The sequence below is a fragment of the Anopheles bellator genome, chromosome X (assembly GCF_943735745.2).
Source record: "Anopheles bellator chromosome X, idAnoBellAS_SP24_06.2, whole genome shotgun sequence".
Taxonomy (NCBI): domain Eukaryota; kingdom Metazoa; phylum Arthropoda; class Insecta; order Diptera; family Culicidae; genus Anopheles; species Anopheles bellator.
The window spans coordinates 4,837,323-4,849,480 of record NC_071287.1 but is presented as its reverse complement, the minus strand read 5'-3'; the positions used below and the strand labels follow the sequence as shown (position 1 = coordinate 4,849,480).

At 52.3% G+C, this 12,158-nt stretch overlaps 1 protein-coding gene across 1 annotated transcript; it reads left to right on the top strand.

Annotated features, from left to right (window-relative positions):
- Window positions 1-4,787: 4,787 nt before the first annotated feature.
- LOC131213343 (monocarboxylate transporter 2-like) lies at window positions 4,788-9,721 on the top strand. Its single transcript, XM_058207369.1, has 7 exons — window positions 4,788-5,165; window positions 5,280-5,490; window positions 6,732-6,905; window positions 6,971-7,373; window positions 7,658-8,203; window positions 8,270-8,564; window positions 8,641-9,721. The coding sequence occupies exons 1-7, from the start codon at window positions 4,788-4,790 to the stop codon at window positions 9,268-9,270; spliced, it is 2,637 nt and encodes an 878-aa protein (XP_058063352.1). The 3' UTR covers window positions 9,271-9,721.
- Window positions 9,722-12,158: the final 2,437 nt, after the last annotated feature.

The following is a 12,158-nucleotide window of genomic DNA, read 5'->3' as shown; positions in this document are numbered from 1 at the left end:
CAAGTACTGTGGGAACTGTGGCCTGACGGTGGGGACGACAGCCAAACTGTGGCGGGGATTTGCGCCATTTTCGCCAAACCCACACCCAGACCCAAGTCGCGTTTTGCACGTTTCCACGGTTCGAGTTTTCGGACGATGCCGCCGCGTGTGTTACCGTTCATTGTCCGGACCGACCGACGGCTCCAGGTCCGCGGCGATGCTTCTGGGACGCTGACCTGAGAGCCCTGAAACGGGGCGAGTATGTGCTCTCGGTATGACCGCATCCGGAAACGCGTTTTTCCTCCCATTTTCGGGGCACGTACTCTGTGGGGCGAACTTCGTATTCGACGTTTGGCTTGTTTTTTTTTTTGCGCCCCGTTTCCTTTCCATTTGTAACGCCAACTGAACCGACCACTTTTTTTCCGATCGCCTGCGCGTGTCAAAAACTCAAATTGGGGCAAAGTTCTTTGGCGGCACCATCACCCTACCCATCGAATGGCTGGTTGGAGGAAACGCACACGTAGTATGTGTGGTTTTGCTTCTTCTCCACAAGCCACACTCCCACCGAGTACGATCCTAGTCAATTCATCCGCGGCGCGGCCTACGATATAAAATGAAATCTACCGGAAGCCAGTAGCAAAGGTCCAATGGAGCTGCTCGAACGACCCACTCGGTAGTCCAAGTCCTGGAGGTTCGAGCAGTTCGTTCGGATATCTTACAAAGTGCAGGGTCCACACGCGGAAGGATGTTTCGATGATGGGTTTCTAGAATCGCCCCTGTATGTGTGAGTGTCCTAACGTAGGTGACCGAACAAACAAATCAAGATATGCGTAGCAGTTACCGAGTAACCCCGGTCCAAACATGTCTGCCTTCCTGAATAGGGCTGTCATTTACCTAAAACTTTTCCAACGCAAGACGGCGCTAGACTTTGACCTAGGTACTTACTGGGTTTATTTTTCTTATGTATTACGCCTCGTCCACAGTATGAGTTTTCTCTACAGGTGTTTTGATATGCTAGCGTCTACACTAGTAGCTTTTGGGCAAAAACTTCCGTGAGCTCCAGTGAGTGAAATGACAGTTCGTTTGTTTATGCTTTAATTTTTCAGTTTCCTTTCCTTCTCCATCTAGTGCCATTTTTGTCAAAATTTGATCCGCTGTCGAAAAACTAGCCATATTTTTGAAAAGCAAAAAAAATGGCCGAAATTTGCCGTCAACTGTCAAATTGAAAACAATACCCCCGAAACGGGAAAATTTCCCGTAAACATAAGGCACTCAAAAGCAACTCAAAGTAATTCACGGAACTCTAGCAAAAGATTAATAGTTTCTTGGCCTGTCATACATTTTCATCAAGTTTCTCATACTGTGGACCCCGCCTTATAGAGACTTTGAGCTGTATTAGCCCAACATTCAGTTCTTTAAACTGACTGGGTTGTTCAATAAGTTTTGTAGTTCAATATCAGAACGCATTGTCACTAGCCCGAAAAAAACTCGTTTTGTTCTTCATATGAACAATGAACTGTCAATTCAAGTCTTTGTTTACAATGCCATGATCCTAAATCAAAATATCGAGGTTAAAGAGTGGTGTGAACCTGGTTCACGGGCTTCGAAACGGGTTAGTGTCTAGAAATCGGCCAAGAATCGGGTGTTTGGATCAGTTTTCTCTCGAACTCGAATTGTTGGAGCACTCACCGTATTCAGCAGATTTGGACTGACCAGCGACTGCCATCTGTTTCCAGACCTCAAAACAAATTCATGCGTAGAAAGCGTTTTTCCTCAAAAAATGAGGTCAAAATAGCGCTCTGAAAGCGAATTTTGCAGTCCTTCCACAAATCAATTTTGGGGATGGAATTCATAAATTGGAATCTCGTCCGGAACCCGCGGTGTATCAGGCTGACCAAAATTCTGAGTAATAACCGTGTATTTCAAACCATAAAATTGTGTTTCGCTTACCACAACTGCAAAACTTATTGAGTAGCCTTACTTCCGAGCCGGAAGCGTTGATCCGCTGAGGTTTTCTGTGAGGTGTCTCCCAAAAAGATCCGATCCAAAAGAGCGATCAGCGCAGATCGCAGCTCACCAAATATCAGAGTTGCGTGCGGAGGTTGAGAAAACACTGTTTGTTTGGCAATCGTGAGCTTTCTTTCGCACTTAGAACGATTCATCGTCTCAAGGCGGGATCAGTGTAGAGTCCAACACAGCAAAAGATAAACAACCAGACACATTCCTTGGGATGCTGCGTAAACAGTTTCACGGGCCTTCTTATTCGGCTTCGAATCTCTCGCGGCGCTCTCTCTGCCTTGGGAGATGCCTTGCGCTTACGAATCGGCCCGATTGTATACGTATAAATCAGCTCCGAAAGAAGATAAAAACGAAAGTGGTTCTCCCCAACACCGTGGCTGGGTGAGACTCGGCTCGGCTTCGGTTTCGGTCCGGGCCCCGGCTCGGGTTGCGATTTCACTTTCATTCACCGACATCGGCACACACAGAGACAGTGGAAATAATGTTTATTCAATGCACTCTGCGCTGCGAGCCCGGGATGCCTGCCCTTGGGTCCCCTCCGGTAGGAGCCGGACTGTGGGAGGAGAAAGAGCATAGCTCCCGACTCCCGACGGCGGGTTTCGGGTTTGCCCCACGTAGCGCTCGGCTCTCGGATGCTGGAGTTTCGGTCGGTATGCGAGAGTCGTCGTCCACTAGAGCATTGGTTGGTCGGCGTCGCGGCAGCTGTCAGTTGACTACCGACGGTGTACCGGTCCAGAGCGTTCCGAGCGTTCCGCTGCTGTCTTCTCCACGAAAGTTCCACGGGACCGTGCGCGCGTGTGATGATCGCGTGAATCAGTTTTGCGTGTAATTAGTGCCACGTCGGACCCCGGGGCTGCTTCCCTGCTTTCAGAGTGGTGTCTCGAGAAATTTTTGGGAACAGATCATGGTCAAGCCAATCGTCTCCTAATCGGCGTTGTTTGATCGTTGTTCTGAGGCGACGATTCACTAAGCTAGAAGTTGGTCCTATACCAAACACCACCGATGCTCGTCCTGCGTGTTGGTCCACCGGCATTGCTGACCACAAATCGCACCGATGGTTGGCCGATGGCCAGCGCGTGACCTATCGAAATCTTGGACGCCAAACTCCACCTCGGCGTGATATTTATCGAAACAACTCTCTTTTCGAAGCCAGAAGTCCCCCGGTACTTTTCGCTGCATTCCCTGCTTTCGAGCCGAAAGTTCACCGGACCGCTATGGTTCCTCACAGCGGGGTGCCACTTACAGCCTGGACACCCTGGCTCCCTGGTTCTAGAGGACGAGCGCGCGATCGACTCGAAAACATCCAAGTTTTCCGGGTCCCGCTTCTTCCGCACACCCCGCACGGTAGACGAAAGTACGGACAACATCCATCGGCCGGCCAAAAACTTATTTGCAACTTTTACTTCCATTTTGTTCGTCGATTTTGGTCTCTGTTTTTGTTTTTCCTTCTCTTCCTACCTCCGGGGTTCCGGTTCCGGATAGGAAGGGTTGTTGGCGTTTTCGTTCGTCTGCTAAATGGAAATAGTTAGAGAAATAGTTCCATCGGCAGGGCTGGTCTTTCGAGGCAGCCATGTCTTGCAGATGCAGTTGACGATATCCCTGTCAGCGGGTGCCACTCAAATAGTATCTCAAGGAGCTAGCTGATGAATGTCCTGTCATTTGGTTTGATAGCTAGATAAACCCAACTCTTTCACCAACTTCGAAAGCCTCTATTAGACAATTGGTAATTTGCGCTGTCCCTAGCTGAAAGGTTTCTTAGGTAATCTCAAACGATAAAAATTGGTCTGGTTTTGGTTTGTTTAACATAATTACTAACGTATCTACATAAAATTTTGCTCTCAGTTAGAGGCACTGTCAGGGTTCTAACCGATGTTCGAACGAACTACCGAGCGAACTGAGTGTACCGGCTTTATTCGAAGGAACCTACCGGATGCGACACAAATACCACCAGATATTACAACTACTACTTACTTTTATTATTATTGCTATTATTATTTTTATGATTATTTTAATTGGTGTGGCGTCGCGTCGAAATCTTCTGGCGAGCGGCAAAATAAATCAAACAATCTGAGTGCGTGCATCAGACAACGTTCGGAACCAGCTCACGGTTCACGTTTCTTTTTCGTTCGCTTTTTGAATGTTTTTCCTTTCCACTAACTGTCGCGGCGCGGCACGTTCCGAAATAGAATACCCCGGAGTCGTTGTTACCAAAGGCCAGGAGGTGCTGTAGTGGTGTTGTGTAAATCGGCACAAAGCCACGGACACACGGACCCGCTGAGGGCCGCCACGACGATCGGAAGGGCCTCCTGGGGCGGGATTTTTTGCAGACGACGTGTCGAGGCAATGACGACGGTCAACAGCTGCCTCGGATCAACATGATCCGGATCAAGATGAGGAGGGAGCCTTTGTGGAGATCTGCTCCAGATCCGGAGTAATGTAATGGGGGTGCAGTGGCGCCAAACCTGATTGGAACTTTTATCCAGTCTTGGAATTAGTTCGTGGACTTCTAACGTTTGACAGTGAGAGTATTCTACAGATGACGACCCCCGTTGAAGACATTGATAGAGAGAGAGAGAGACAGAGAGAGGGAGTGGTAGAATAGACTGTTCGTAGCCCTGTCAGTTTAGTCCATCGTTTATTTCGTGTGTGACATTGGACATGGGGTCCGTGTAGCATTTCAACCGAAGGCATCCAAATAGGCTACATACTGAAAGCCGGGGAACCATAACCTCTCAAAACTCCTATTACACCCTGGGAACACGTAGCCCCCTAGTAGCGTGTGAGTGAAGATGCGGATCCTGTTCTCGAATGAGTCGGTCTATGGGAACTACGAGGACTCCGGGGTGGCGACCAGTGCCGATGCCCATTCGCTCGTGTTCGACGAACCGATCACACCGCCACCGGCGGTTAGCGAAAGGGTGATTGCTGCTGCTGCTGTTGCTGCTGCTGGTGTGGTCACTCCCGGCGAGGCCCTGACCGAACTGGAGGCACTGGCGAAAGCACTGACAGCTCAGGAAACCGCAGCTCACCAGCGCCCCAGCGTCGCCGGCCGTGACGTCGATGAGGACGTCCGGCCCAAGCGTAACGGTGGTGGCCTGGAACTGGTCACCGATGAGGACGAAGCAGAAGAGCGCCTCGAGGTCGGCGGGGCGGACCAGGACCACACGGTGCACGACGCCGGACAGCAACCGCACCTGCAGTGTAGCGAGGCGCACCCATACCACCACCTCGAGCCCCATCAGCAGCACCTTCATCACCACCACCACCACCACCATCACCAGCAGCAGCAGCAGCAACGGGCGTCCAGCCGAATGTCCAACACCAGCATCGGCACCATCAAGCAGCACTACTACCCGGAGGGCGGCTGGGGCTGGATCATTGTGGCCGTCGGGGTGGCGGTTTGCGTCCTGACACACGGCCTACAGACGGCCGTCGGGGTACTAATACTGGTCGCCGGTCGAGTCTATCGGGTCGACTCCATCGCACTCACAGGTGAGTGTCCCAGCCGAGCGGCCGAGGACTGACTGCACGCCGCCTGACGTCACCAGAATGCAGCGCTTATCCCAAATTAAACGTGTCGCGGGGTGTAGCCACGGGGTCGGCACCCTCTGGCACTGGCGACATAGACAGAGCAGTTCCCCTCCGGCCGGCCTCGTCGTCGCCACCGCCGTCGTTGTCTGACAGCTCTCATGGCGTGTGAAGGGTGTACGCGATTTATTGGTGCATGTTATTTATGGTCCGGTTCTGTGCGGGTATGGAGGACTGGAGAGATGGAGGGAGTTAAATGCTCTTCCAACATGAAATATCGCACCGCCACTCGGGCCCCGAAAACCCGATCCGGCAAGTCCCGTCGTCGACGGTCACAGTCACGGGCGCCCTCCGGGCCAGACGATATGACGTACGCAGTTCGGAGGAACCTTATCGTGCACAGAGAATGGGGAGCATCCCTGCCATCGTCCCCACCCCCGCATGAATCGCTAGAATGAATTATGCGTTACTTCTCGGTCGCTTCAGCTCCGACACTGACATCGACGGACTTGGACTTGTCTCTAGGCTGCCGGGCATCCGACTTCTTTTCGAGCCCAATGTGTGAGATCTGCAGATTGAGGTGTACCTGTGTCATCAATTCATTGCCGCTTCGCCGGGAACACCGTCTGCACCCGGATGATTATCATAATCCAGCGTCAAACGGTCGGAAAACTTCCACCACCTTTGGATCGTTCCGGTTGCAAGTCCCCATTCCCAAACTCGAATTCCAACTGTCGTAAATTCACACTGCCCTATCGCTGCTCGAAAAGCTCAACAGCCATTAAACTCCCATTCCATGGATGTATCCGGATCCGGTTGTAGAGCGAAGTGTTTACAACCTCACTTGAAGTGCGAGGTGCTTCGTCGTTATCACCGTCATCAAGCGGAGCGTACACGCTCTTAAGCTTCTCTGGGGACCGGGCTGGTGCTCCGCAACAAACCTGCTACCTGTGGTGGAAGCTAGTCCCATCTGTATGGCATTTAAGTACGCTTCGGCCAGAGGCGAACCTGGCCGATAATCCTGCTCCCTACTTGGGCCCGATACTTGTACACATCGGCAGATCAAACTACGATTACAAACTTCCCCAAATCCTACCCATTGACCTAGCACGCCATTTGCCCGTGTACTTCGCATTACAGTTGTGGAACGCCATGAAACTTACTCCATTTTTCGCTCCCTTCGCTTTCTTCTCTTCCCGAAACAGGATGGCTGGGAGCGCTCTCGACGGCGGTTGCCCTCTTCATTTCACCCATCACGATTGCAGTCTGCAAGCGGAAGTCAACGCGCCTGACGGCCGTCATCGGTGGTCTGGTGACGGCCCTCGGGTGCCTCTTTACCTCGTTCGCCTCGCAGTTCCATCAGCTGTTCTTCAGTTACGGTATACTAGCGGGAGGTCGTAGTGAACTACTCTCAAGTACTGATCCGTTTCCACTCCCTACTCAGGTACGGTCGTTGGCATCGGCGTCGGGATGACACGCGACTGCTCCACGCTGATGGTGGCCCAGTACTTCAAGAAGCGGCGCGAGCTGGTCGAGATCTTCATCGTGGCCGGCAGCGGGCTAGGCATCGCCGTGATGTCCGCGTTCATTCAGTCGGCGATCGACACGATCGGGTGGCGGCTGGGCTTGCAGGCCGTCACCGGCACCGTCTTCATCACGTTCATCCTCGGTACGTGCTACCGGTCGGCCTCGCTGTACCATCCGCAGCGCCGGGCGATCCTGCACCTCAAGAACCAGAAGCGCAAGATCAAGGACAAGAACAAGCACGACGACCGGCCCCCGTTCTTCGACTTTAGCACGCTGCGAAGCAAAACCGTACGCATCCTGCTGGCATCCACCGGGATCGGGTAGGTGCAGTGCAGTTATCCGTGGTGGACGACCTGTTGAGACTTTGAATTAATTCATGTGACAACTATGACCGTCGTTAGCTACTACTTTGTACCATCTTTCGGGTAATTCCGCGATTCCTTGTCGATAGAACGGTCCAATCAGTTGTTTACGCTTTAACCAAAACAATCCCACACTGCGTTACGATGCGTAATGACGGTAGCTGTCAAACGCAAAATTTCATAACAAAAACATTGTAACATTTCGTAACTCGTAATGACTGCGACTCCTTTTCTCTCTGCAGAGCGTTCGGTATCAACACGCCGATCTTCTACCTGGCGCACGAGATCCAGAAGGACGGCATCGGCGACAAGGTGATGATCCTGCAAATCTACCTCGGCCTCGCCTGGACGCTCGGGTGCTCCGCGTTCGGCGTGCTGGTGGTGCGGAACAGCGTCGAGTGCCGGATCGCCCGGCAGTACCTCTGCCAGACGGCCATCTTCATGTGCGGCGTGTGTATCCTGGCGCTGACGGCCGTTCAGGGCAACTACCACGGCTACGTGCTGTTCGTCTGGATCTACGGCATCTTCTGCGGGGGCTACCACTACTCGCTCAAGATGTACACCTACGAGAAGGTACGGGCCCGCAACTTCGCCCGCGCCTGGGGCTTCGTCCAGTTCTCGCAGGCCATCCCGATCGCGCTCGGTGTGCCCCTGTCCGGCTACATGAACGAGACCGGCTCCGGAGCGGCCGGTTACTACTTCAGCTCGGGCTGCGCCATCGTCGGCAGTGTGATGATGTTCCTGATCGACCTGCACAGGCGCTCGGTGTCTCGCCACAAACACACTAGGTAAGGGCCACGGTTCACGAGCCTGGTGCTGTGAAATCTCTCATCATTCCGTTTGTTATTTTTTAGGGCGAACGGAACGCGCCACCTGTGCGTGTCGGAGAGCTGCCCGCAGCGCCGGAAGCTATCGTTCTCGCAGGAGCCGGACAACGAGCCGGGCATCATTACCGGCAACACGGCCATGATGATCGGGCCCGAGTTGCTGATACCGCCGCTCAGCGATGGTATCGTCGAGCCGATCAATGGGCTCGACAAGCCGGAGCTGACCTGCATCTCCGAGGAGGGCATCGCCGACATGGACCTCCCGGACAATCTGCTCGACGATCTCGACTACGTGGGCGACTGCATTACCTCCTGCAACAAGGCAAGCAATTCGACCCACGGCCCAGGCACCCCATTTTCTCCTCCAGCTCTAATGCTTCGGCCTCTGTCTCTCGCAGGTGGAAAACTATCTCATGCTCAGCGAGTTCGAGAACAACCTCAGCGCGGAAGTTCCTATCCTGCTCGATAAGCGCGGCCGCCGGCTGTCGCTCTCCAAGACGAAGGCCCTCCTGGCGGGTCACCTGGCTGGCGGTGGAGCGGGTGGGGCGGACTCACCGGCCACCGCCGCTGGTCTGCTGACGCTCACGCCGGATGTGGCTCCGTACGCGCATCACCCCGACTGTGCCGCCGAGTGTGTCCTAGTGGTGACGCCCTCCCCCACGGGTTCACGGGACCCACCGCTCTCGGAGGCAGGACTTTGCGAGCCCGGCACATGGTGCGACAAGTCTGGCCTGTACCACCACCACAATCACCACTTCCAGCAGCAGCAGCAGCAGTACGTCACGATGGCCAACGGCGACGGCGAGATGGCAAGCGCCACCAGTGCCCCCAACAAACAGGGCACCGTTGGTAATGGTGCGGGGCTGAACGTGGATGGGAAGCCCTGGGGAGGGAAGTCGTTGATGGGGGGCGGCTGTCTCATCCCGGCACAGCAGCACTGCAGACTGAACAGCAAGTGGCGCCCGAGCCAGCAGGTCGGTTTCCTCAACAGTCGCGTTATATCTGTGATCGATGAAGCCTCAGTTTAGACAAAAATGCCAGCAAGCAACCGCGAAAGAGAGCGAGAAAACAGGACCTCAGAAACCCTCGTCAGCGCCGCCACCGCATCATCTACAACCGACCCCCCCCCCCCACAAAACCCGTAAGCTTTCGCCATGTTTGGTCTAGCCGTAGCCGTGCGTAGCGGGTGTAAAGGCCAAGCCATAGGCGGCTGTAGGACGATGCGTAGGACCCGAAGCAATGGCAGAGCCACCAAGTTGTGTGTGTGTGTGTATACTATAGCTTTTAAATCAGCGGCAGGTGCGCCGGAGTCTGATGATTAGGGAGCGCTTCGTGCAGAGTCTGCAAAGTTGGGCAGAACTTCTTTATTTATACCATACACATATAATACTCAAAAGTGCAGCGCGAAGCCCACGCGCGAAGTTACGTTACTGGCCTGGCAGTGACTCCGCCAGTTCCGGCCAGTTCCCGGAGTGTCCTTTTCATCGTTTTCGACCTTCGTGGCTGCTGCGTTCAGTGGCTATGACAGCCGGTGTATGGTGTAACGGCTGCGGCTTCTAGGGTAAGAGCACCGGAAGTCGAACGAAGTAGCAGCTCGTCGGGGCGTCGGGCTAGTACTTCGACCGATAAACCATGCATGGAATGGATGGATGGATGAAGAAAAAACTACAAAATAAGACTACAAATTACTGTACGGTGCGACGAAAGCGTAGCACAGTAGCGTACCGTAGGGGTTGTCCAGAGACTAGCGAAGTACATAAAATAAACTATTTTTGCTCTCCACTGCCCGTGGCCCGTGTTTTATCATTCCGTACCCTGTCGAACTGGATAGGAACTCGCGGATCCCAATTCGGTGTGAGTAAATTAAACTACCATAAATGATTCATAGTGATCAAGCGAATTGAGTGAATGCTGCAAAAAATTCAATCCTTATTGCCTCGAAAACCAAAACTCACAGTATGCTGGCTGCAGCGATATAACCGTCGAATAGCTTTTAGATTGCAAGAATTTTTAGAATTTTTGCAAGACTGGCATAAAAACTGTTATGATTTCCAATGCGTCAGTGATAATGCCAACGGTTAAACGTGCACTTTAAATTTCGTTCACGCTCGTGCTACTCGAATTGGGCTTTCTGAGACTCTTTGTCCATTGAATATCATCGTAGCACATTACTCAACGGCACGTACAGCACACGAAATTGAATCAAAATTGTCATTTTATCGCCGTAGTTTTGCTCCAAGAACATTGAGCTAACTTACAACATCTTAAAAGAGCCATTCCATAGTATGATATTCTCGTATTGGGTGTAGCAATTCATTCGTGCTACCAATTCGTCATCATCAACCGTTTTTCACTGTTCAGATCGCCCTTAGTTTGAAAGCCAAAATCGCCACATTTTAACGGTGCAAACCACATCCGACACGTTCTGTCAGTAAGATCAAGTTCGCCATAAACATCCATAAAAATATGACGACTTTCGGTATCACTTTTTGTTATATTAAAGTAATCCCCGCAAAAACACTTTACTAGGAACAAAACATGACATGTTCAAATGCTTAAAAAAGCTGTTGTTTACACTTTAACAAAAAAAACCTATACTACGTTAGATGCGTAATGACAGTAGCTATCAAAGACATAATTCATTAAAAAAATATTTGTTATATTTAGTCATCTACTGTACAAAGGCACGAATTAATTGCTACACCGAATACATTAACAGATTATTAAAACTCCGATTCCGATCCAAAGAAAATCAGACACACCATGTAACGCACCCGGTAAGATTTCGTTAAGCGTAACGCCGTAACAGCGAAGACGCAAACCAGCCATAGCTCAATCCATCGAAAAGTTAAACGCCTGCGTGGGCTGCAATCTGCAATACGCATTAGGGCTTCCTCATCGAAAGGGCATACGGAATGTCTCGTTCCCGCACATAAACGATCATAGTGCATTAAGCATAGAGAGGCCGAGAGTTAGCACATTCGTCAAGCCTAGGACTAACAACGGTGTGTATCCCGGCCCGGAACAAACAATCAGCCGTGCATTTCTATGATGTAGCGACCTGCAATCTTGGTCACAAGTCGAGTTTCGTCGGTTGGCTACCGGCCTCGTGGCCTTGGCTAGCCGGTGTTGAAAAAATAAATAAATATGATTTACAGGCATTGCTGCGGTCAAACCGCAGTTCCGCAAGGGCCTGGGCCATCTGCCAGCTCTTTCCATCTGTATTTAAATACGACACATACAGGAAAACGGCGTGTGCCAAGCAGCACGTGTCAAGCGCAGTACCGACGAGCGATCTGAATTTGTCACGATCTTCGCGCGGGTCGCCAACATTGCTATGCTTCTTCTGCGTACCATGTGCACGATGGCACATGTTGCAATTAGTCATGCTCGGCGGTGGCGTTAGCAAACAGAAGGCATCGGTAGGCAGCTGCAAGCGAACCGCTCTGATTTCTGAGGCTCGTTAACGGCATCGAAGAAGGCTCATCTTTTGGCGAGCCGCATCCTGGCGGCCAGATGGCGAGCACGTGTAATGTGATCCGGTAGTGCGCGGCCTGGTCTGGCCTGGGCCATCCAGGTATGAGGATCACTAGCGCCGCTCAGAAACTGAAGTGGCCAAGCAGCGTTTGCCGGCCACTTGACGGCCCGGCAGCTCTCGGCTTAGCGAAGGCGGCTCCGTGCCGCCAAAAAGGGCTACAGGATTATCTTACGCGGGAAAGATAAACGGCACTTGACTGCGGCGTGGCGTTCGGTCGGTGAAAGGCTTTCTCCGGTGGCTCGAGTGGCTCGCAAGCTATAAAATGCAATGTTTAGCAAACTAATGTACCGTCGGCGACTTGATTTACGGCGAGGGCGCGCAGTCAATGCAAATTGCTTTCGACGACCACTTCGGGTCTTAATGCGCCTCCAGAAAGGG

What these genes read in the sequence shown, in the direction of transcription:
- LOC131213343 (XM_058207369.1), top strand. Translation starts at nt 4,788, where the DNA reads ATGCGGATCCTGTTCTCGAATGAGTCGGTCTATGGGAACTACGAGGAC. An exon ending in TCAGCTGTTCTTCAGTTACG is followed by an intron (nt 6,906 to 6,970) that starts GTATACTAGCGG and finishes CTCCCTACTCAG; the next exon opens with GTACGGTCGTTGGCATCGGC. An exon ending in TCTCGCCACAAACACACTAG is followed by an intron (nt 8,204 to 8,269) that starts GTAAGGGCCACG and finishes GTTATTTTTTAG; the next exon opens with GGCGAACGGAACGCGCCACC.